At 36.6% G+C, this 26,966-nt stretch overlaps 1 protein-coding gene across 1 annotated transcript in view; it reads right to left on the reverse strand.

The window, feature by feature from the left end:
• The window catches only part of hmcn2 (hemicentin 2), an 86,131-nt gene that overhangs the window by 55,475 nt on the left and 3,690 nt on the right, over positions 1–26,966 (reverse strand). Inside the window, exons 2-16 of the mRNA XM_016531809.1 lie at positions 26,881–26,951; positions 25,075–25,233; positions 23,814–23,936; positions 17,861–18,032; positions 17,623–17,729; positions 17,390–17,510; positions 16,369–16,632; positions 15,684–15,828; positions 14,591–14,712; positions 10,344–10,616; positions 9,249–9,390; positions 8,804–8,931; positions 7,282–7,395; positions 4,177–4,335; positions 2,541–2,735 (exon numbers count right to left, since the gene is read on the reverse strand). Of these exons, the coding sequence (XP_016387295.1) occupies positions 2,541–2,735; positions 4,177–4,335; positions 7,282–7,395; positions 8,804–8,931; positions 9,249–9,390; positions 10,344–10,616; positions 14,591–14,712; positions 15,684–15,828; positions 16,369–16,632; positions 17,390–17,510; positions 17,623–17,729; positions 17,861–18,032; positions 23,814–23,936; positions 25,075–25,233; positions 26,881–26,951 (2,295 nt within the window). The remainder of the gene's footprint in view (positions 1–2,540; positions 2,736–4,176; positions 4,336–7,281; positions 7,396–8,803; positions 8,932–9,248; positions 9,391–10,343; positions 10,617–14,590; positions 14,713–15,683; positions 15,829–16,368; positions 16,633–17,389; positions 17,511–17,622; positions 17,730–17,860; positions 18,033–23,813; positions 23,937–25,074; positions 25,234–26,880; positions 26,952–26,966) is intronic.

The raw sequence follows: 26,966 nt of genomic DNA on the forward strand, positions 1-26,966 counted from the left end.
TGTACTAACATACAAATTAATGTTACTAACAATAATAAATTGATTACTAATAAATAATAAATCCAATCATAAATTGTAAGAATTTTTATTAAATATAATATTACTTAATATTATATAGATAGATATATATATATAACAATTTTTATTGCATTTTTTCATGTTTTTTACATTTAGATGACCTTTGTCATCATCTAACACTCACTTAAATGTAATTAACCAATTCACATTACTAACAATAAACAATAACAATAAAACATAATACATTTAATTTTATTAAAAAATAAAAAAAAATCAATCTTAAACCAAGATGAATCTGAGACTTTCTGAAGATTACATGTAACGGTGTTATTAAATTATTATTACATTTAACAGCTCAATAACACTAACACTTAACTGTAATCTTTAGCATATTAAATAACCTGAAAATAATTATGACCTTATTGTTTGGACATTGGTTTTTAATATCAGTGCATTCCAAATTTATGAACCTGTTTCTCCACAGTTTTCTACTTCATGCATTGATAAAAAAAAATTTAAAAAAAGATGCTACAGATGATCTCTTGGATCTAAAGCCATCTTTTATGATGAATGCTTTTTAATGACACACATCTGCACGTTTGTTACAGATCTAAATAATTAACCATTAAAGTTTTACATTTGTTAAAAACGCATTCGGTTCTTGGCGCTGTTGGCGCTTTTGGAAGAGAAAGAGAATTTATAGCAATGCTGATTTTCTTGTATTTACAGCCCAGCTATTAATTCCATTGTGATGACAGTTCTGACTTCATTACTGGCTATTCATTCTTGTTTGAGAGCATTACACACTCACTACTTTATATGCAACTGTTCATCTGATTTAAAACAATGAAGCTGTTATGAATGTTGTGCAACGGTCTGCATGTGTGAAATTCATACAATAGTCATTTGCAATCACATTAGTAGCTGTTGAAATAGATTTAAATAGTATAAATCAGTGTTACATTTGCACAATACATTTGTGTGCAAGTATGGAGTGTTATATGTACATGCAGTGCTATGAGAGTAGGAATGATACACTGCTGGCCCAAAGTTTGGAATGATAAAGACTTTTTGCTGTTTTTGAGAGTCTCTTATGCTCACCAAGACTGCATTTATTTGATCAAATACAATAGAAATGGTAACATTGTAAAAATTTATTAATTTTAAATAACTGTTTTCTATTTTAATATATTTTAAAACGTAATTTATTTCTGTGATGACAAAGCTGAATTTTCAGCATCGTTACTCCAGTCTTCAGTGTCTCCTGATCCTTCAGAAATCATTCTAATGTGCTGATTTGCTGCTCAAGAAACATTTCTTATTATCAATGTTGAAAGCAATTGTGCTGCTCAATATTTATGGAAAAACTGTGATACACTACCATTCAAAAGTATGGGGTCAGTATGATTAATTAATTTATTATTATTTTTAATGAATGTTGTTATCCAGCAAGGATGCATTAAAATGATCAAAAGTGACAGTAAAGACATATAATCTTACAAAAAATATACAAATTACAAATAAAATATATTTCAAATAAATGCTGTTTATCAAAGAATCCTGAAAAATCAATCACTGTTTTTACTATTATTAAGCAGCAAAAACAACATTGATAATAATAATAATAATTATTATTATTATTATTATTATTATTATTATTATTATTATTATTATTATTATTAAAAACTGAGCACTAATAATATTTCAGCAGCAAATCACATATTAGAAGAATGCTTTCTGAAGGATCATGTGACACTGAAGATTGCTGATTGAAGGCTGTTGATAATTCAGCTTGGCATTACTGGAAAAAAATATTTCAATAGAAAACAGTTATTTTAAATTGTAATAATATTCTACAATATTACCATTTTTACTGCGTTTTTGATCTAATAAATGCAGCCCTGGTGAGCATAAGAGACTTCTTTCAAAAACATTAAAAAATAAATCATAGTTATTCCAAACTTTTGGCAGTGTAGGCCTATACAAACACACACACACACACACACACACACACACTCTCTCTCTCTCTCTCTCTCTCTCAAAGGGAAGGTAGGAACCATTTGCTCAGAATGCTTTTAGTAACCAGGTTATCCACAACACCAGATGAGCTGTTCAATGCTAATACTATAGAGGCTGTCCAATAAAAACATTATAGCCTATAAACATTTAGAGCTCTACTTTGTCAATATGTAGCTCCCTGTCCTGCCAGAAGCTCCGGTGTTGGCACTAGAGGCCTGCGGTTTGACTTTTACCCCACCCAACCCCCTGAGCGATGGGGTGATGAGACCTCCTCTCAGCCCACTCTCTGAGAGAGGAAGCTCTCAGCTGTACTGCTTCTATTTCCTCTATCGCAGCAGTTGGTCTCAGACCCTCCCCTGCATGTCAACACCTAAAATAACATCTTCACTATCCTCTTGTGGTTGAATCATGTCCGTTAGATCCTCGCGTTTAGTATCTGGGAGGGATTGTGCTAGCAGACGACCTCCCTAAACATCTATTTAAAGACAGATATAGAAACTCACTCTGGATCTGAAGGGCACCAGAAGGCAGTTGAGAGGTGCCGACGTGGCCAGATGACTTGCCAAAAATGGGACGTCCGTCCTGGCGTCTCCATGTCAGAGAAGGTGTGGGGAAACCACGGGCGATGCATGGTAGAGTAAGGTTATCACCCACACCGGCTGTTATGTCCACGGGAGACTCGGAGAACGTAGGAGCAGCTGCAAAAAAACAAAACCAAAAAAAAAAACACTTTGTTTGCAAAAAGTGAACAAAATATATTGTAACATGTAAAATAAATAAAAAAAAGAAAAGAAATAATCAATCTTCAACTCTCCTTTACAATTTAAATATTTTTATTTTTCCTCTCCTCACTATTATTATTATTATTATTATTATTAATAATATTACTGTTGTTGGTGGTGGTGTTGTTGTTGTTATTGGATTTTATTATTATTTTGGTTTAATAATCAGTATTATTATATTACTGTGTTTTGTCTGTTAATAAGTGAAAATAAAATGTAAAAAAAAAAAAACATTTCTATTTAAATAATTTGATTTGGCTTTAGACCAACTACATATTTTACAAAATCCAACAAAGCCAAAGTCAATAACATCATGCTTATTGTGTGTGTTTTTTTTGGAGTTTTTTTGTACACAGTAAAAATTTCATCTTTATGTACAGCGGTCTTTATTTTTTATTTTTTAGGGCCCTCTCAAAGGTATCATAGTATTTTGGGGTCCCTGGCATTAAGAAAGTGTGAAAACTCCTGAATTACATCTGAGAACAAAGTAGAAAATATATAGATGGGAAAAATCAGCTTTACAACCAATATTAAACTGAACAAAATTTATTTCCAACATATTTTTCCTTTATCCCCCCCTCACACATTATATGTAGGATAATAATTATGACGAAAAGTTTGTCATTTTTTACAATGTAAAAATATTTTCTCCCTTCACAGTTTAATATGCAGAAACAACTAACTAAACAAAGACATCTGTAAGTTGATTCTCTCAAAAAGTTTAGTCACATTGCTCAGTTTATTTGCATATTATGACCAGATAGATATCTTCTCAGCCAATGGTGTGAGTTTGGATGCAAGAACACCCGTTTGATTGACCAATGGCAGAAAGAGGAAGCATTCTGGGAACTAGAACATTAATAAGTCGTAATATATAACAATCATTATTTCTGTAATTACGCTTAGAGATGCTAGTGGCACTTTTAATGTAAGTTCTATATAATGTTATAATCCAGTTCTGAATCATTCAAGCATGCTCGTAAACTGGCCATGAGCTACTGGGAGTCTGAGAATCCTGTCAGGAGCTGTTAAAAGTCCCGTTAAAGACACATTCCCAAAAAACAAATTTTGCTCTCCAAATTTCACACTCTGCAACAAAGCGGGAAGAACATTTCCACTTGCGGTTTGGAAGCTCATGGGCTTATGGGTGTGTTCTGCTTAAAATCAGATAGTTCTGTCCAAAGTTTTTGATTCATGCTATGAACTACATATGCTTCAGTTTTGGAAAAGCAATAGAAATACTGCGACAGTGAGCTCAATAAATAAAAGCCCACATAAAATGAAACTGTTCCGTATAAAATGCACAGTAATATTTATATTGTGTCAGCTTGTAATGCAGCTGAGGTCTTGTTCTCACCTCCCACCTGTAGTATGACCACAGCAGAGGCAGACCCGGCAACGTTTGAGGCCACACAGGTATAGTCTCCAGAATCCAGTTCCTGAACCCCACGGAGCCGCAGCGATCCACGATGGACATTCTGCTCCGCAAATGGAACTGTTCCCAGATCCAGATCCCCTGAAGACGGATGGTGCAAGAATCAAAGAAAACATACACCGTTGCTGTAACAACCCACTACAAGTAATGCAATATCCTAAACAGTTTATAAAACCCAGAAAATTAATAACGGTCTCGAAAGCATGAAGAAATATTATCATATGTTGTATGTTGATATATTTTTTATACATTTGATTTGGTTAAAGTTTGGTCTGTTTGACACATTTTTGTCATTTTGCACATTGTTATTTTTGTCAACTAAAATTATACAGTGCATTCAGAAAGTATTCAGACCCCCTTCACTTTTTTCAATTTTGTTATGTTGCAGCCTGGTTCTACAATTGTTTAAGGGTGTATTCACACCTGTCTTGCTTGGTTTGATTGAATCAAACTCAAGTTCGTTTCCCCTCTTGGTGCGGACCTTTTTGGCAGGTGTGAATACAGCAATCGCACTCGGGTGCGTACCAAACAACGGCACCGAGACCCAGCTGAAGAGGTGGTCTCGGTCCGCTTCCAAACGAACTCTGGTACGGTTCGTTTAAGGTGTGAATATGACCCGACCTCGAAGAAAGAAATGCATCTTTACGGATTACATAAGAGTTGTTTTGGATTTGAATTATTTCGTTTTGTAGTCATTTAAAGCTTTTTATAGATATATTCATGTCTGTAAGGAAAATATTAGCCGAGTTTTGGTTCATTTTTGTGAAACGCTCCTGTTCAAGACCCGAGACGGCAAGCGCATCCAATTTGTTTTTTTATTATTTTACAAAAGCACAACGTTTTTGATATTGTGAGTGCACACAAATAAAAAAAGATCCTTTACAGTGCCGAATGATGTATTATTCTTACCTTTATGAGCAAAAATGACGGCGTATTTAATTGGTTTCCACTGATGTCCTGAAGCGCGCTTCAGCTTCCACTCTCCGCACAAACGATTGGATATGCGCCTAACAACGCACATTTATATAGATAATTTATTAGATTATATAGATATAAATGTTTAAACTAACATTGTGATGTGCTTTAAGTATTTTAGATCTATAGATTTTATTTTCGGCAAGTCGTAATTTCAACATCATCTGACATTCTCATATGATGCTCATAAGTTTCTTCATATTGCGTTCCAAACCAGTAAAAGAATAAAAATTGCACTATGACACATCTCCATGATTACCCTGTTTTTGCACTTCCTGTTTTTCCCTGCTTGAGAATTTCGGTCCAAAGAATGGATGACCTTAGCACACGTTTAGAATTTCTGGTTCACTTGCAAAATGGCAGTGTTAAAGCGAACCGCACAAAACTTTTTTTCCCTCATTAATCTACACTCCGTCCCTCATAATGACACAGTGAAAACAGAATTTTCGAAGTGTCTGTAAATTAAAAAGAAAAGAAACGGAAATATCACATTGACATAAGTATTATTAAACTATTATACTCAGTACTTAGTTGAAGCTCCTTTGGCAGAAATTACAGCCTCGAGTATTTTTGGGTATGAAGCAACAAGCTTTGCACACCTGGATTGGGGGATTTTCTGAAATTCTTCTTCGCAAATCCTCTCAAGCGCTGTCAGATTGGATGGGGACCATCGGTGGACAGCCATTTTCAGGTCTCTCCAGAGATGTTCGATAGGGTTCAAGTCAGGGCTCTGGCTGGGCCACGCTAGGACATTCACAGAGTTGTCCCTAAGCCACTCCTGTGTTGCCTTGGCTGTGTGCTTAGGGTCATTGGATGTTGGAAGGTGAACCTTCTGCCCAGTCTGAGGTCCTGAGCGCTGTGGAACAGGTTTTCATTGAGGATCTCTCTATACTTTGCTCCATTCAGCTTTCCATCAACCCTGACCAGTCTCCCAGTTCCTGCCGCTGAAAAACACCCCCACAGCATGAGGTTGCTACAAGCACACTTTACTTTTGGGATGATACTCTGCAGGTGATGAGCAGAGCTGGTTTCCTTCAAACATGATGTGTAGAACTGAGGTTCATCAGACCAGAGAATCTAGTTTCTCACAGTCCGAGAGTCCTTTAGATGCCGTTTTGCAAATTCCAAGTGTGTTTTCATGCGTCTTCACGGAGGAGAGGATTTAGTTTGGCCACACCACCATAAAGCCCAGATCGGTGGAATGTTGCAGTGATGTTTGTCCTTCTGTAGGTTTCTCCCATCTGCATATATGATCATGGAGCTCAACTAGAGTGACCATCAGGTTCTTGGTCACCAGTCTAGACAAGGCCCTTCTCCATTAATTGCTCAGTTTGGCTGGGCGGCCAGCTCTTGGAAGAGTCCTGGTTGTGGCAAACTTCTTCCATCTGAGATTTATGGAAGCCACTGTGCTCTTGGTAACATTCAGTGCAGCAGAATTTTTTTTGTTTTGTAGCCTTGCCCAGATCTGTGCCTCGATACAATCCTGTCTCTGAGCTCTGCAGGCAGTTCATTTGACCTCAAGGCTTGGTTTTTGCTCTGATATGCATTGTCAGCTGTGAGGCCTTTTATAGAGAGGTGTGTGCCTTTCCAAATCATGTCCAATCAATTTAATTTACCACAGGTGGACTCCAATCAAGGTGTAGAAACATCTCAGCAATAATCAAGAGAAATGGGAGGCACCTGAGCTAAATTTCAAGTGTTGTTGCAAAGGGTCTCAATACTTATGTACATGTAAATGATATATTTTAGTTTTATCTTTTTAATCAATTTACAGACATTTCTAAAATTCTGTTTTCACTTTGTCATTATGAGGTACAGAGTGTAGATTAATGAGGAAAAAAATGAATTTAAACAATTGTAGTATCAAGCTGCAACATAACAAAACTGAAAAAAGTGAAGGGGGTCTGAATACTTTCTGAATGCACTGTATGTCAGTTTGGTCAGAGAATAATTAGAGCAAATAAATATGACCAATAAAAGACATTTTCATCAAAAAACTAATAAAAACTGTAAAAAGAGGTGAGGTGCCTTGTGCTTAGGGACAGTATTTACCTTTTTGCCATTTTACTAATGGAGGAGGAGTGCCAGAAGCCTGACATTCCAGACTGGCATCTTCACCAGCAATGACCATCACCACCTGCTGTGCCACAGAGATGCTCGGAGGCTCTGAGAAAACAACAAGTGAGAAAGGAATTAAAACTAGCATTGTTTAAATATCATGCAAATATCTGTCTTTGTAAATATCTGGTTATGTTCAGAATTAAATATTAGCTTACTACTTACTGAAAGTGCACAGTATGCACTGTATACTGCCAACTACTTCTTATAAATAGTAAGTGTAACAGTATGCATTATTCTACGATAAATATTTGAGTATCTTATATTGTTTTCACATGACCTCATTGCATTGTAAATTTGAAGTAATATCCAATCATTTCATATTCTTCATCTAATTTTGTTAAAAATTGTCTAAAACTTGAATAATATGGGAGGAATAAAATAATAAGTTAAACATTTTAAAAATCAAAACTGATATTACTCCTGGTTTATCCATCAAACTTTTCTTTTAAAAGAAATTAATATTTTTATTCAATAAGGATGCATTCATTTAAAAAAAAGTGTCTGTAAAGACCTTTATAATGTTATAAGATGTTTCTATTTCAAATAAATGCTTTTTATTTGTCAAAAAAATCCTGAAAAAAAAATATTTATCACAAAACTATCAAGCAACACAACTATTTTTAACATTGATAATAACATGAAATGTTTCTTGGGCAGCAAGTCAGCATATTAGAAAGATTTCTGAGGGATCATGGGACACTGAAAACTGTCAACACAAGAACGGAATATTAAACATATAGATATTAAAATAAAATTAATTTTATTATTTTATTATTTTAAATTGTAATAATATTTCACAATATTACTGTTACATTTTAAAATTCAATTTTGCCATCACAGAAATATATTTCATTTTAGAATCTATTACTACGTTTTTACTGTATTTTTGATCAAATAAATACAGTCTTGGTGACTTATTTCAAAAACATTTAAAAAATTTTTTAAGTTTAGTATGCCAACTGAATTCAGTAGCCCCTCACTGCAGAACAAAGAACCAGGGGGCGGGGTTGGATCCACATCTAGGGGGTGGAGATGGTAGGTTTAGGGGTGGAGATGGGTGGGTTTAGGGATCAGGGGGTGGAGACGGGTAGGTTTAGGTATATGTAAGGTGGGAGGAGTTGGATCTGGATCCAACCTCGCCCCCTGGATCTTGTGTTCTGCAGTGAAGACCATCTCACTGAATTAAGTATAACATTCCAAGGCTTGACAAAATTCAACAGAAATTTTCAAGTGCCAAACAGTTTAATAGAAGCAGCTATATAACATTTTGTTATTTTGAATTTGATAGGTCTGCCAGCAGCTGGAATCTCATTTATTTTTTATGCATGCTGTCATGTCACTATAAAGGTTATTATTGTCAGTTATATATTCAATCTACAACTCAAAATGACAGAAGACTGGTTGACTATGCACAAGCATTTCCATCAACAGAGCCACTGACTCCAGCGCCCACCTGCATAACTGACGCTAACAGACTGAGAGGCAGTGCCAGCCTCGTTGGTGGCCAGGCACGTATAGTTCCCAGCATCCTCAGGGACAGCTCCTCGGATCGTCAGTGTGCCAGACTCAGAGATGCTCGTTCTGAAAGCACAGCCAGGGTTATATTATCCTAAGACTGCTGATGTAATGATTATATTACAGAGACAGTTGTGTTGAGCGCTTTTCAAACTGAACAGTGTTTTCTTTCCATCAAACTGACTTCTAAATGATCACAGCATCGATGTCAGATTTATTCTGATGTATTGACCAAATCTCAGACTATTAATGGTTTGCGGACAGTTTATTCAAACAGAAATAAACTATAAATGATCCATTTTAGGAAAGTAGATAAAAATAACCATCTCAAATTATGTGTGTAGATGTATAGTGAGAGAAGGGAGGGGGAGCTGGTCGACTACCGATAGCGGTTGGACAGAAAGATGTTGCCATGGCTCCAGAAAACCTTTGGAGGAGGGGAACCAGATGCCGAACAGGAGATGTGGACCTCTGCAGCCAGAGAGAAGCTTTGTGTCTGAGGGGAGACAACCACAGATGGGGCCTCTGTAAAGGAAACAGAAATAAACTGTGAATCATCCTATACTTACAGGGACAGTTTATCCAAAAATGAACAGTCTGTCTTTATTTGCCCACTCTCATGTCGTTCCAAACCCATATGCGGATGTTTTTTTCCATGGAACATAAAATAAGAATGTTAAAGAATCTAAACATAGATATTTTTTACACTGTAACATTTCATAGTAGGATTATGCACCATTCAAAATTTAACGGAAATGCCTTAAAAATTCCAATTTAATTCCTGAATTTGACAGAATTAAGAATTCCAAACAGAATGCATTCTGTTTGCAATTATGTGTTCCGTCAAATTCAGAAATTGAACTGGAATTGAATTGCATTCTGGATGGACAGAGAGAGAGAGAGAGAGAGAGAGAACGATAGAAAGACAGACAGACAGACAGACAGACAGACAGACAGAGATAGATAGACAGATAGATAGATAGATAGATAGATAGATAGATAGAACAAAATAACGACAGAACGATAGATGTATAGATAGATTGTTGCACATGCACTTACTATTTTTGTTGTTTTGAAAAATAACAGCACAAATATTTGGAATGACATGAGGGTGAGTAATTTTAGTGAACTATTCCTACACATTACTTGGCACAAAACCTTTGAGTCTGCAGGCATGGCAAAATGGATGATGAAAACTCCACACACTATAATAGCATAATAATGGTGGAAGTCTAACTGCACATGTTGAAAGTTGCTCACAGTGAGATACACTTTATCGATTTGTTTGGCTATTTGTCTCCAAAAGGACCCGCCAATCTAAGATCACATTAATCTTCCTTATTTGAAACATGCAGGGCTCAATCTTGCTGGCTGTGTAGAAGTTGCGCTGTGGTTTGGAGGGTTTTAATGGAAAACACATGACGGTAGGCCTCGAGAGGCCGCAGGAGCTGAGTGTTTGACCAGGTGCTGCAGAATACCTAGGACCACCAGCCATACGACAGCCTGGCTCTCTCCGTGGGCATTTGTGGCTCTGCACTGGTAGGGTCCGGCGTCCTGGCTGCGAACCCAACTGATCTCCAAAGAGGAATTGGCCAGTACTTTCACCCTTCCTGAGCGGGATGATAAAGCGGTGCCGGTCCGATACCAGGTCAGGTTGTTCCGCACAGAGCCTTGAACCTGACAGGACAGCACTGCCACTGTTCCCGGGAATGACGTCACATTCACGGGAGGATGCAGAACAGGAGGGGGCTCTGCATTAAGAGAAATGATGATGACATGCTTATAAAAAGACTACAGTATGTGAGGCAGCAAATCTTTCAGTTTAATGTTGTCGTAGCAGTCAAATACAAGACTTTTGGCTGTGACTTACAATTCCATTGCAAAAAGCTTTTCTCATTTAGAGTTTCCTTTAATTCTGGAGATTACACCCGCCTTAGCAAGCTGAAGCCTTGTTTATATTTTCACATGACCCTCTGCACATTGTGTGCGCAGTTCACGACACTCAAGAGGCATTTATACTTGATATGTTCCATGCTGAACTATTCTCCGCAACAACAGAAGGCAGTATGCAGAAAATATTAGCTGAACCAGCAAGTAATATTTTTACATTAACTAAATTTCACATTAACCTAGCCAGGAAAAAAAAAATTACACGGTTTCAGTGAACATTATGTTTTATTTTTTTCCTGGATAGGTCAATGTAAATTGCTTTTCTTGATCATATACAAAAAGTGCACAAAACAACAAATGCACTAGTATATACTCTAAATTCTACTCTGGTTGCAAACGCCTACATATTCAGTTATTTTATGATTTCATATTCATATTTATTTAATATATTTAATATTTAACATATGTATTTAATATATTTTGCCGATAATTATTTTATCGCGCATTAACACAGTTTATTATTTTTATTATTATAATTTTGAAAGTCAGATGCTCACAACCATGGGTCACAGGAGGGGTGGGATGTTAATCAGTACTGGCTTGGGATGGGTAGTGGTGGCCAGAGGCTTCACGAAACACTGATACAGTCGAAGCAAATGTGCGAGGCTTCGAAACAATTCGACACCCGTATCTAGGTTACACCTAGTGGCCATTTTCAAGTACTAATCTGAAACAGCATTGAAAACGAATCAGTTAAGCGAATTGACGAATTATAACATATATGTTGTGCTCGTCATTCCGCCATGTGGGTTGTGGGAGTGGTTAGTGTGCACGACTAGAATGTTGTCAGAACCTGTCACTAGCTGCGTTTACATGGACCCTACTAATCCGATCGTAATAGGACTAGAAGCACAATCAGAATAAAAAAGTCACATGTAAACACGTCAATCGGATAGAATTGGCCAGATCCGACTAATATTTCAATCGGATTGTAAGAGGTGGTTTATTCCTTTTGTAATCCGAGCGAGAGGACATGTAAACACTTGATCGGATTGAAAACCGAAACTGGAAATTACTGCGCATGCGCAGTGACGTAGAAATAGCGTAATGACGTATGACGTGGAACGAGCTGTTCTTCCTGGTGAATAAAGTGTCATAAATGAGTGTCCCATCATTATAAAACCATATATTCATGCAGTGTGCGCATGTCAAAAGATTAAATCCGATCAGAAGCTTGTGACATATAAACACGCATATCAACCCGATCACTTTATTTAGTGTTCATGTAAACACTACGTTCAGATTCGTCAATCAGAATGAATTCATTCCGATGGAAGCAAAAAGTGTCCATGTAAACGTACCTACTTTAGGTTCGAAACCCAGGTGAAGCATGTATATAATTATAATAAATATTTGAAAGTTGTGTTTTTATTGTTCTGTTCTTGTAATGTGTTGTATCTCTCTGACAACTGAATGAACTCTTTGTAAATATGTTATTTTGGTCATGAAAAAATTTACATTCATAAAAGACATCAAGCCACAACGCCTGGCATTTTTTACATATAAAAATTTTATTTAAATATATTAATTGTTCTGCTGCATTAACTCCACTTTTATACTTTGCGGGAGTTAGGTTAAGACAGATGTGCGATTGTGTGGTTTGTTCGTTCCTGACCCTGTCGATCAAAATCAGATTCGGATCTCGAAACACTTGTGAAACGCCCCGATGCTTTGATTCGCCTTAGTCACGTGACATGGGTGTTTCGAATCACACTTCGGAGCAGTGTTTCGAAACATCTGCGCGCGCGGATCTCGACACCGTGTCGAAACGTCAGTTTCGTATGGGATGAAATTAGACTCAAAATGATTAATAGATGCACGCACAATTATAATAATAATAATAATAATAATAATAATACAAGGAAGGAATAACGGACAACGTGCCGTTGAATTACAGAAAAAAAAAAAAAAAAATCCCATCACGAAGTTCTTGTTTGGCAAAATTAATATAAGATATTCTGTGTCTTAAGACAAGTTAAGTTAGAACAAGTTCAATAAAACACCTTTATTATATTTCTACGGTAGAGGAGAATAGCCAAACCAAAAAGAAACAATCACGCGTGTCACCTGATCCACAAATGCACATTTTAATCACTACATGCAAAAATCATGATACTTTAATGCAAACTATACCATTTGTATTAACAAATATGTCTCTATTTGAACAAAATGCTGCGCATTAATGTAATTCTTAACTCTGCAGACACCGGTTGAAAAGCATTTGTAATCCTGAATTCCACAGACTCAAATTGAAACGTTTTTGTTTGTGGTTAGTAAGATACATGTATAAAATTTATGCAGTACATGGATAATTGTGCGTGCAGCTATTAATCATTTTGAGCCTAATATCATCCCATAGTTTTGCGTCAGCCATCCCTAGGGATGGGTGTCATCACACGTCTCAACCAATGAGAGCATTTGGAGTGGGCCTGCAGCAGCACTCACATGAACGCTCCCGATAAAATTATTTAGGCTAAGCATCAACATTCACAAACCACTGTTCACTGTTATTTTTAATAGAAAAGAATGCAACGTGCTCGAAATCACGACTTCATAAGTGGGAAACAGGAAATTTCCGATAGCACTTGAAGACAGCAGAGAAGTGCTCTTGCTCAGCACAATGGAGTGCATCGTTTTGTTAACTTGGTTTATTGTTTTGAGTCATTTGGGACGCGGTAACTCACGGCCCTCTCACAATATATATATACGCAATCATGCTGTACGTATCAGAAGTTATAGCGCTCACACTACATGCGTACTGCGCTCTGGCCCACCTCTTCCAACCAAGCCAGGGACGGCTAAACGAACCGTGCTTCGCGATCACACTAGTCAAACGAACCGGGCTTTGGGTGTCAAACGCACTCGGGCACGGTTAAGATTGCCTAAGTGAGAGTACACCCTTCTGCCGCATCCCGCACACCCGAGTCTCTACCCGCCCGCACCCGCACTCGCCCATCAAGTGTTGTACCGCGCCGCACTCTGTTGCGTTGGGTCCTGAGATTGTTAGAGAGTGCAGGTCTCTACTCGGAAGGTGCCTCTTATAATGTTATGATCAAGGCTCTGGACTCTGAGCAAAACTTGTTTTTCTATAACAAACTATAAAATATTTTCTATAAAAACGTTAATGCCCTGGCAGTGGCAAATAGCTTTGGTTTTATATTTAATTTGATTACATTAATGTTATAAGTTGAGATTTACAAGAAATACTTTAACTGCTACTATGTAAAAGGAATACTGCAGTAAAAAAGCACCTTATTTGTTTAAAATGTTTGCAAACCAAATGTTATTGCACTTTTGTTCATATATCAGTACTTTTAAATGAAAAAATTACACAATACACTACTTTTGAATTCATTATTGAATTTTGTGCATAACAATGTGATTAATCGTGATTAATCGCTGCCCAACACTAGTATACAGTATATATATATATATATATATATTCATACAGTGCTTAATTTGTAAATTTTTGTTCAGTGTATATATATATATATATATATATAAACAAAAAGTTTTATTATCTTAAAAAAACGTTGATTCTGAAATGTATGTGTCTTGGTTTAAGGACGTTTAGATATTTTTACTGGAAAACAAATAATTATATAAAAATAAGGATTTGTTTACAGCGTGGCGACTGTGCTGCAAAGACACTGTGCTCGTAAAGTTACAAAAATCTAGAGGTGTACAATGGTCCAAAACTGAAAATGTGCGTGTGAATGCAAGACTGTATTGAGTATGGAAAAAAGTACGTAAAATGTGTGTATCCATGCAGTACCTCTGACAGTGAGTTGCGTGAGAGCTCGTCCCATGCCTGCAGTACTCTGGGCCACACATTCATATGCTCCTTCATCACTGCCTGAGGCATGGGGAATTCCCCATGATGCTTTAACTGAAGACCTTCAATTACAAAAAATTAGCAGGTTTAAGTGATGAGTCCAAAAGTGCAGCCTTTGATCACAAACATGCATTTAACCTGCACAGAAATTCACTTGCGCACAAGAATGAGGTCAAGAATGGAAAGAATTAGACTGAAAATATAGCGTTACAGATTACAAATGATACAAACTTATTCAAGCACACAGAGAAGGCAGCAGGTGAAAGGAAAAAGACAGTCTGATGTCACTAACAACTAGCTTGCACAGAATACCTTTCAGTATCAGTCAACATTATTTCATGTTCAAAAAGTAATTCAAAACAGAGTGCCCTTTATAGAAAAAAAATTAACGTTTTCTTTCATTTTTCATGATGACTTTCTTTTTGTGCAGTGCACACAACCCCGACTGTTCATATTCATTCCAAGAGTGATATGTCAGTGAAAGCTAACAAATCCTTGTTGGGTTAGGTTTGAATTTCGACTGTAAATGAATGCCCTGTGTCAGCAAGCGGTATCAAACGGAGCAAGAAATTGTCCAGCAGATGTTCGCTTTAACATCTGCTCCATTATGTTTACTTAGGGCCATATCACCAGAGAGAATGCCTGCAAAAGTGTTTGTACATGTTTGGGTTTAGAGAGATATGAAGAAGAAGAAGGATATATGCGAGAAAGACAAAGGGGAGAGAGGAAGAAATATATAGAATGGAAGGTGGAAGAAAAAATTCCACTTTCTACAATATGGTACAACATTGGGTCTGAAAACTTTTTTCTTATAAAACAAAAGATCTGAAAAGAGGGGTATAGACAGCTACTTTTAATTTTGATTATCAAGAATATCTAATAGTACCCAAAATATAAAAACATTCATCAAAAAAACTAATAACAAATCAAATTGTATTGAATTTGTGTGGCGTGTGAGATACAAAAGAAACAGAAACAGACATAGAAGAGAAAGAGGACCATATAAAAAGGTAAGATCTGAGGAGAGCCTCACTCATAGGTTCTTTCCTCTCCTATTGTGCTTCCACCTTTGGTGAATCTCAGCCTATAGGGCAGGTCACTCTCCACAGAGCAGTCAATCGTAGCAGGCTGCATGTAGAAGCCTCTTACCACAGTGGGCATGTTCACTCGTGGAGGCTCTGCAGGGTGAGAGGAGGCCAAAAGGTTAAACTGGTTCATCACAGCTGGGTTACCCAACACAATATAAACAATGTCAACTTGTGTCTCAACACATCTAAGAGCATCAAGCCCATTCAAATTGAAAACAAAACAAAAAATAAAAAGTATTTATACAGTGTTCAAACAGTTCAAAGTTTAAACAAAACAAACAAAACAAAATGAAACAGAAATTAAAAACCAAACAAAAAGTATTTATACAGTGTTCAAACAGTTCAAAGTTTAAATAAAACAAAAAACAAACAAAACTAAATGAAACAGAAATTAAAAACAAAACAAAAAGTATTTATACAGTGTTCAAACAGTTCAAAGTTTAAATAAAACAAAACAAAAAACAAACAAAACAAAATTAAACAGAAATTAAAAACAAAACAAAAAGTATTTATACAGTGTTCAAACAGTTCAAACGTAAAGCTTTGATTTAAAGAGTTAGATGGATTTTGAATGCAACTAAACAAACAAAACAAAAAACAAGTATTTATACAGTGTTGAAAGACGCTTACCTGGGATAATGTTGGTATATGACACACTAGACAGTCTCTGAAAGTTATAGCCATCTACATCATTTCCAGACACTTTGAGGAAGAAGCTCTGAGAGGGTGTTCGAAACTCTGGGATCCTCCAAATACCTCCTGAGCCTCCATCGTCAGGCAAAGGCACAGGAATGGTACGCAACGAGCGGCCCCCTAAAGATACTAGCTCCATATTGGTAACCAGACCAGGAGGCTTCAGACCTGAACACTTCAGCATCACGTGGGCTGGAACGCCTGGAGGAAAACTGGATATGTTAGATCTATAATTCTTAATACAGTTAAGTCATGTGCAAACATGAGCACAATGTGGTATTAATTTCTGGTACTAACTGAGTAATAGCCCTCTTCCAGCAAAATGTGGCTGGAGCAATTATTAAATTAAATATGAACTGTTTTAAATCATTATTTAACAATAAAAACAATTATGTTTTAATAGCATTAATTTATTTATTTTAATGACTTAAATAATATATGTGACCCTGGACCACAAAACCAGTCTTAAGTCGCTATTTGTAGCAATAGCCAAAAATACATCGCATGGGTCAAAATTATTGATTTTTCTTTTATGCCAAAAATCATTAGGACATTAAGTAAAGATCATGTTCCATGATGATATTTTGTAAATTTCCTACTTTAAATATATCAAAACTTAATTTTTGATTAGTAATATGCATTGCTAAGAACTTCATTTGGACAACTTTAAAGGCAATTTTCTCAATATTATTATTTTTTTTTTTGCACCCTCAGATTCCAGATATTCAAATAGTTGTATCTCGGTCAAATATTGTCCGATCCTAACAAACCATACATCAATGGAAAGCTTATTTATTCAGCTTTCAGATGATGTATAAATCTCAATTTCGAGAAATTGACCCTTATGACTGGTTTTGTGATCCAGGGTCACATATATATATTTAAATATTTTTAGGCTATCGCTGGAGCAATAATCAAAGAAAAAGGGTTATGTAGCCACATGATGATGTAGTAATACCTTTAATAGGTCTCTCTCTGGTCCTGCTGAACTCTGTGACAGGTATACTAGAAAAACCCGCCCTGAAGTCCAGGTTGCTCACACCTGTTACTCTAAGTGTGTGTCTCCCACCGCAGCCCACCTAGACGAGAGAAAAAGCAGGGTTCAATCACTGACATTTTTCAGAAGTATCTGTAGTTAACAGTTATTAACTAGGATCATGGTAGATGCTGTTCAAAGCTTCTAGGTGGCACCTTTAATGTCCATGGTCCTGGTCGAGGGTTCTTCAGGTTGACCACCCGTGCTGAGTTTGGGATGTTGAGCAGTTCTGTCAGACCCTGTCTCTCTCCAACTACGCGACCTATAATTATTTAGATATTGATTTTAAAAAGGTTTATTAATTGTGGTACATTAAAGAAAGGAAGTCAGACATCTAAAATTCAAAGTGCAGTAATTCCTGAACAACCGTTTAATATAAAAGCATATGCCTACCAAGAGGGTCTCTGAGCTCAATTTGTGGTGCTGGACCACTCAATGACACGGTGACTTCTTTTAAACTGGGGTCAAAGGACACCTCCCACTGAGTCTCCTGGGCAGTTTCATGGTCGGACGAGAGAAGGTGGACCTTCATAGCCTGGACAGTTTCCTCAACCCATTTAAGAACCTAAACAAACATATGAACTATCAAACTCTTCTCCAAGAAGTATTATGAGGTTTCATAGTGCAAACAAGAAAATAATGAACAACATTTGTGCAAGGACACTGTAAGGAAAGAGCAGCTTTAACATTCTCCTAAATATCTCATTTTGTGTTCTACAGAAAAAAGAAAGTCATACAGTTTCAGAATGACATGGGGAGAGTAAATCATGATCTTCATTTCTTGTAAACTATCCCTTTAAGTTTTACCGCATGACACAGTCTATGAACAAAAGACTCAAGAGAATATGCCTGGTGAAGCTCAGATCAACATGAATCCATTCAAAGACAAGAATTGCAGGCAAGGTAGGATCCCAGTGACATCATCTGTTCATGTAGACTGTCACAAGCGGATCCTTATTAAACAGTGAGGAAATGAGATCAGATCATCTGTCAGCGAGAGAATGCAAACTATTCCTGGACCGACAGGCTATTCATTTCTCAAAGAGCAGCACAAACAGTAAAGGACTGCTGTTCATCCTGGACGATCACAGAGAAGATCACAGCAGATATATATCTACAGTACATGGCAAAAAGTACAGGTAATGCATTAGTCATTTTGAAACCATTCCAGATGAGACAAGCTGCTTCAAATATAGACATGAACAGCTTAAAAGGATAGTTCGCCCAAAAATGAATGTTCTGTCATCATTTCCTCACCCTCATGCCCTTTCAAACCTGCTTGACTTACTTTCATGAATCACAAAATGAACAAAAAAGCAACATAATGGTCCATATACTTCTGAAGTCATTTGATGTGAGGAACCTTCTCAAATTAAGTCATTATTCACTAATAATCTTCTCATTCAGCTGAGACCAGATAATTTAATGGACCACATTTCTGATAATTTTATGGTGCTTTTGCATCTTTCACTTTTGTGCTCCAAAAATCATACAGGTTTGGAATGACATGAGGTGAGTAAATGATGACAGAATGTTCATTTTTGAGCGAACTATCTATTTAACTTCATTTATTTCGAATACTGCAAGGTGCACGTGTTCAAAATAGCAGATGTGCACCAGAAGTCGATAATGTGAAATGTGAAACTCACCAACTGTCCAAATGTACTACAATGACCTGAAAGAACTTAAATACATTTAAAATCAACTTTACATCCCATAGTGGATAATTGGGTATGGGGTTTTACTTGGTACACATCAATTAAAGATCATTATTGTGGACAATTTGATACAGCACAAAGGAAATTGTGTTTTCACAGCAGCTTATTAGCACAAGGAGAGCGTAAGACCAACAACTAAAGGAAACTGTTTCCTCAGAGTTTGTATTTTTAGATTTCAGTCATTAACTCCTTTAGATGCAGCTGTGTGTATTTGTTCTGACCTTTTTATATTGAGCACAGACATAATGGCTGCTCTGTGTCCATAACACTGAACGAAAACACCGCTTCAGTAAGCCCTCGAGAATGACGCTTATTTAACACATCTTTATACATTTACGAATGAGAAAGAAAACTGGAGCGAGCGTAGCCTTTGATAATTTCATTACTCAGATTCTCCACTATTTCTTTCACTCTTTCGCTCTCTCATTCTCACTGGCTGCAGACGGCAGCTGGTTCCTTTCGGAGTTTACAACTGGAAACAGCTGTAATGAGTGCCACATGTGCAACTATCCCCCACAGAGCAGCAAAAAGCTCACCAATGACCTACATCTGCTCAAACCAGTGTCTGTTTCAATGGACGTCTCATGGGAGCCGGGGAGATTAGCCTAGTGATAGAAAATCGACAAAAAGACCACAGCGGAGGGAAATATTGTCAACTATGGCCTGTGTGCGTCTAGGAAAGGTTTGAAAGGTGTCCCCCAAAAGACATCATCAAAGCCAAAGGGATCCTGAAACCACATCCAGCGTGACAAACCTTAATGGGAGGCAACAGACTGGCTTCCTCTGGAAGTTAAACTGTCATGTTTCAAAGATTAGTTGTGGAGGAGTGTTGGTCGGGAAGCAGAGATGTGGAAAGGATGTGGAGGTCAGCTGAGGATGAGCCGAATTCCAGCTTAGCACCCACACTGTTTGGATAAGTTATGGTTTAAAGGGACGGTTCATCTAAAAGTAAATAATAAATGACCCGAAAGTCCTCAATTACTAACCCTCACATCATTCCAAACCTGAATGCCTTGTTCTTCCATGGAACACAAGAGGAGAAATGAAAGAAACAGCTCTTACCTATATAATGAAAGTGAATGGGGACTTGAGTTGTCAAGCACAAAAAAGCACCAAAATGTATCATAAAAGTAGTCCATGTGACCAATGCACAATCCCACATCTTAAGAAGTCATATAGAAACAGATCTGAAATTTAAGTTCTTTTTTATTATTTTGGGGGTTTGAAATCCCGAGTCCCCACTCACTTTCATTAAATGAATAAGAGCAGCCAGGACATTCTTCAACTTTCTTCTTTTGTGCTCTACAGAAGTCTTACAGGTTTAAAATGGCATGAAAGTGAATAAATGTTCAGTTCATCTAAAAGTAAATAATAGATGACCCAAAGTCCTCAATCACTCACCCTCACATCATTCCAAACCTGAATGCTTTGTTCTTCCATGGAACACAAAAGAAAAAATGAAAGAAACAGCTCTTACCTATATAATGAAAGTGAATGGGGACTTGAGCTGTCAAGCACCAAAATGTATCATAAAAGTAGTCCATGTGACCAATGCACTTTATGCCACATCTTAAGAAGTCATAGTCATAGAAACAGATCTGAAATGTAAGTTATTTTTTATTATTTTGGGGGTTTGAAAGTCCCCCCCACTCATTTTTATTATATGAATAAGAGCAGCCAGGACATTCTTTAACATTCTCCTTTTGTGCTCTACAGAAGTCTTACAGGTTTAAAATGACATGAAAGTGAATAAATGTTCAGTTCATCTAAAAGTAAATAATAGATGACCCAAAGTCCTCAATCACTCACCCTCACGTCATTCCAAACCTGAATGCCTTGTCCTTTAGTTTTTGGGTCAACTGCCCCTTGAATGCTCCACCGGAAAGATACTGTATTATGGGGACCCAGGAATCACACACACAGGCAAAAACAGGAACTTGGACACACTGTAACTCACTTTAGATAAAAGCATCTGCCAAATGCATTAGGCACCAAGAGAATTAAGTATCTAACCAAGTTAATTTCATCTATTCAGTGGAGAATGTCTAACACCTGCTTGTTTTTTTTTCCTGTGACACCGAAGCAAAATGTTAATACATTTGTCTTCCTCTCTCAAAGGTGACCTCTAAATGTTCTCCATATTACAGACAAGACTTTGGTCACCTATGACAAAAACAGAGCAGGAGATCCAGACTAAACTGGATCTAGTTACACTTGGTCAGACACTTTTGCTATTAGGTCTTTTTGATGGGAAACACCTGTGGGCAATATCCATGTGCTGGTTTAAGTGATGTTGAAAGACTTTGGCTGTGAAAGTGTTACATTGGATGGATTTTTGGATTAAAAAAACTGTTATAAAGGTAGGAATATTAAGAAATATCCTATCCCTCCACCCTCTTTATTAGTTCACATGACATTTTCCTTTGATCAAGTAATGTGCATTTCTGTGTATGCATCTAATTTCTGATCAATTTATGCAATTAAAAGAGATTTTCCTTAGAAACCCTATGAGCAAAGCATGATTATATTAAAATCAATTGATATATAACTACATTTTGTACATTACTGACAGAAACTATCACTATTAAGGGGCTCTCAGACAGGCAGTACTTCAGCTGACAAATATATAATATTGAATTAACATAATTTAAATCTAAAATTAAAAAAGCTAAAGTTCAACAAAATTGACCCTCTGAAGTTCAAAGGTATAAAGTAAAAATTCAAATGTAATGTACAAGTACGTGACACCATTCATAATTTTTAATGTCTTTGCAATGTAAGTGTCTTTACAAAAATATGTAAGTAAATAAATATACTGTACAGATCTAAATATAGGCCAGACTTCAAATGCAACACTCAGTTCCAGTTCCTCGCTACCTCTCTATATCCACCAAATGAAAAATGTTGAAGATCCCTGGTATAGGTGCGCTATAAAAAAACAAGATCTTCCATCACTACTAAAGTCTCCTGCCCAGCACTACCGAAATCTTCAACCTTCACTTTGAGCTTGGCCGGCCTGAGGTTTCAGCCAAACCATTATACCCTTTAAAGCACCGACACGCTTTCATAAAGCTTTATCTGCAAATCACTCCAGTGATTAAGCTGAGCCCCGTCCTTTGTTTAAGTAGTGCCTCCTCCATCAGCTCCACAAAGAGCTGTCTGTTGGAGACGTCCAACCTGGACCCTGGACAGGCAGCTGTGCTGGATAGAGCAGGCATGATAGATCATATCCGGGATTACTAAGTAAAATAAGCCCTGCTCCCCCTCTTTGCCCCCTTCCCCTCCCAAAAAAATGACAAAGCGCTGTGTGTATTTGATTTGGCTCTCACTTATTTAACTCCTATCAGATAGTCGTTGTGGTTAGATGTGGAGAACAATCATGAGGTTTCTGCGGATTTACAGATTTGCCTTCATTCATTTTTCAAAATCCCACCCATAGACTAATCAAAAGCAAAAAATACACCTGACATGGGAGTGTGTTTTCATTCTTGGATCTAAAATATTGGAGAAATTAGGTACATGGGATGTATTGGGTATTTGGTTTCATGTACTAAGAACGAAAAAGGTAAAGGCAATTTTTATGGATATTTCCTTCAACCCTAAAACACAATACAATGTCATTCAAAATACAGGTAAACTCAGAACTCTAAAGAGCAACTGTGTGACCCTGACCTTGAGACAATTCTCACAAATTGGCAGGGGAGTCGGAGAGTGTTAACAGCTTGAGGTTGACCAGTCATCCTCAGTGCAGACTCTCAGCAACAGGTAACAGGTGGTAAAGCTCTCAAACACAACTACCATCAGCTACCCACCCCCACAGGACCATAAATCAACAACACACATATCCAATTACAAATACACACTCACAAACGTGCTTTTCTTTACTTTTCAAGCTGTTTTGCCTTGTTGTCTTATGGATTAGTGTTTCCATAGTTGTTGCTGGAAGACTTCGGCTCTGCCATGTCCTGTGTTGACATGCATGATACCACCGTCTCACAAAGAGGAAGGTCTGCTTTCTTTCATGTCTGACTATGACTGAACATGTTTCGTTTTAGTCTCCATGCTATGAAACACAGACTTAAACACATGCCCCTTCAGATTATTCAACAAAGTGGAGTTTACAATTCAAAATACAGCTGTAATATTAATGTCACATGTCAAAACTTGGTCAGTCGAGTAACAGCTCAAACCCGGTCACATTACACAATAAATGAACACTGTACTACTAGACTATGGAGTTATTTCTGTGTCTTTATTGTGTGTCCAAAAAAACATTTGGACATTTTCTTTCTTCTTTTGCAAGCATGTCAAAACTCAAAAGCATTTTGTATTTATGTATGTATGTATAATTAAATCAAGAAGGTTAACAAAGTTGAAGCGAATGGTTGCGGATGAATGTAAAACACATTTCTTTTGGTCTGTTCCAACATGAATGACAACATTCCAAAAACTGAAAATTTAATTAGATTAAATTACATATATATATATATATATATATATACAAAATGTTTTTTTTTTTGTCTTATTTTTTTCCCAAATTACTTCTAACTGCATTACCAGCATGTGCATTTTTGAGTGTGTCTGCAATTTACATACATATGAAAGTCATATGAGTTCATGCATCTCACCTCATTGACTTGCTGTTTGTCCAGGTGAAAAATTTGACCGGAGCTGGTGGCAGCAATCTCCTCATAAGCTCTGTATCCCGGCTGAGACCGATCCCCACAGTCCCCCGTCAGCACAAACACAACCTGGATTCAAACGGGACGTTTATGAGTGTGAGTGTTTGGTTAGGGGGTTGGGTGTTGGGGTTAAATGTCACCACTGGGGTATATTCCATGAAGAGCAGATGGATTTTTTTTTTTAATGGGTTGTGATATATTTATATTTCTGGCTTACAACTTCACAAACTTAGAGCTCAATATTGAAAGAAATAGTTCACCAATGTCCATAATCCATTATAACGGTTCCTCCAGTGGAAAAAGTCCATCAAAAATCCACCTCCAAAATCCACCAACATATTTGTTTAGAACTGTTTTGGATTGTTTTTGCTTGTAAACAGTGTTTCATCTTTGCATATTTCTCTCATGATTCAGATGAGAATGTTAAGCAATATTATGGATAAAAGATTTTAGTTGGAATCAACAGTTTGTAGTTAAAAACTCTTAATGCTGGCCTGGGTTTGTTTTTTACAAGCATGCAGCTTTTCAATTCACAAGAAGCTGATTGATGGACTGGAGTCGTGTGGATTACTTGTGAATTATTGTGATGTTTTTATCAACTGTTTGGACTCTCATTCTGATGCCACCCATTCACTGCAGAGGATCCATTAGTCAGCAAGTGACATACTGCTAAATTTCTCCAAATCTGTTGTGATGAAGAAACAAACTTATCTACACCTTGAATGGCCTAAGGGTGAGTGCATGTCCAGCAAATTTTCATTATTGGGTTCATTATTCCCTATTTCCCTTAATTAAAGACAAAGCGTGATTTCTACATCACCAGCAGCAGTGAACTGAACTGCAAAAAGACTTAAAAGATCTGTCATTACCTGAGACTGTCGGAGCTGTACAAGCTGAAGAACATCTCTTTTCAAGCGATAATCTATGTTTTTATCAACTGTTTGGACTCTCATTCTGATGCCACCCATTCACTGCAGAGGATCCATTAGTCAGCAAGTGACATACTGCTAAATTTCTCCAAATCTGTTGTGATGAAGAAACAAACTTATCTACACCTTGAATGGCCTAAGGGTGAGTGCATGTCCAGCAAATTTTCATTATTGGGTTCATTATTCCCTATTTCCCTTAATTAAAGACAAAGCGTGATTTCTACATCACCAGCAGCAGTGAACTGAACTGCAAAAAGACTTAAAAGATCTGTCATTACCTGAGACTGTCGGAGCTGTACAAGCTGAAGAACATCTCTTTTCAAGCGATAATCTTTGGCTCGGGCATCTGTGAAAACATAGATGAAGGATCCAGGTAGAGAGACCTCCAGAGCCTTCTTGATGGCCCCAATGCTCATCTCTGGACAATCCCCTCCACCCTGAGAGAGAACAACAAGGCCTTCATCATTGACATGGACATTTATGCACTAACCAGAGCAAAAAGAAAGCACATATTGTATTGGCTCGGGGTACAAGTTCCAGTACTTACTCTAGAGCCCAAAGGTACAATAAGAACAGAGTGCTAATAAAACTGTAGCGCTGAAGACAGATCAAATGCTGAAACGAGCCAAGATACTCAGCAGAAGCCACAGAGAGCGAATAAGAACACAAAGTACAGAATATGATTTGATGATGATTTATGAAGAAAGAGGCCAATGACTGCTGTGTCTTTTGATGCTAAAGAATATAAGTATAAACACCTGAGCAAAGCTACCAAGAGAGGTGTGGAGGTTAAATATGTGTGGAAGTGATAGAGGTGGTGGTGCAGGCAGAACAATGAGTCCTATAGTAATCTAGAGTGGCATAATAAAGCAAGGACATAATAGTTTTAGAGATTAAGAAATTATGCTTGGAGCAACAATTTGAATTATATAAATCTATCATCTCATATATAACTTTAAGTGAGTGTTAAATGACGTGAATTTAATATTTTATTTAATTTTACTGTATATTTAATATCAAATTTATATTTTTCCACATTGTTTATTAAAATTATGTGATGTCTAATTATACTTGTAGCAATGATTTTTTTAAGTGACTAAAATAATATTTCCATTAAAATAAATATTGTTTTAATATTGGTGAATCTGTATAAAAAGTGTGTGATTGTTGAAAGGATCAATGATCAAATAAAAATGACAAATCTCTCTCAAATGAAGTACCTGTTACATATTATAAAAATACTTATATTAATGATATTTTATAAACATTCTATGGTTAAAAAAAGCACAGTCAGCATGGTCAGGTTGGTCTGTTCTGCTGGTTCCAATGGGATTTGGGGCATTTAAAACAGTTAAACCATCCGTAAATCAGCTTGGAAGAATAGCTAGACCAGTTTAAAACAGCTAAGACTAATATTAATGAACCCCTATCAAATCAAGAAATTATGCTTGGAGCAACAATTTGAATGATATAAATCTATCATCTCATATATAACTTTAAGTGAGTGTTACATGACGTGAATTTAATATTTTATTTAATTTTATTTAATTTTACTGTATATTTAATATAAAATTTATATTTTTCCACATTGTTTATTAAAATTATGTGATGTCTAATTATACTTGTAGCAATGATTTTTTAAGTGACTAAAATAATATTTCCATTAAAATAAATATTGTTTTAATATTGGTGAATCTGTATAAAAAGTGTGTGATTGTTGAAAGGATCAATGATCAAATAAAAATGATAAATCTCTCTCAAATGAAGTACCTGTTACATATTATAAAAATACTTATATTAATGATATTTTATAAACATTCTATGGTTAAAAAAAGCACAGTCAGCATGGTCAGGTTGGTCTGTTCTGCTGGTTCCAATGGGATTTGGGGCATTTAAAACAGTTAAACCATCCGTAAATCAGCTTGGAAGAATAGCTAGACCAGTTTAAAACAGCTAAGACTAATATTAATGAACCCCTATCAAATCACTTGACTTTTCATATGATTACTGGATCCCTATAAAAAAAAAATAAAGACTAATCCTTACAATATAGGAGTTTTTTTTCATTCTCGACTGGTGCCCACCTGAACAAATAGCTCTTGAAGATCCTTCTGGAACTTCTTGGGATCAGTTGTGATGGAAACAGGACCAATGTCTGGAGAGGAAAAAC

The sequence above is a fragment of the Sinocyclocheilus rhinocerous genome, unplaced genomic scaffold (assembly GCF_001515625.1).
Source record: "Sinocyclocheilus rhinocerous isolate Xijiao unplaced genomic scaffold, SAMN03320098_v1.1 scaffold2199, whole genome shotgun sequence".
NCBI classification, from domain to species: domain Eukaryota; kingdom Metazoa; phylum Chordata; class Actinopteri; order Cypriniformes; family Cyprinidae; genus Sinocyclocheilus; species Sinocyclocheilus rhinocerous.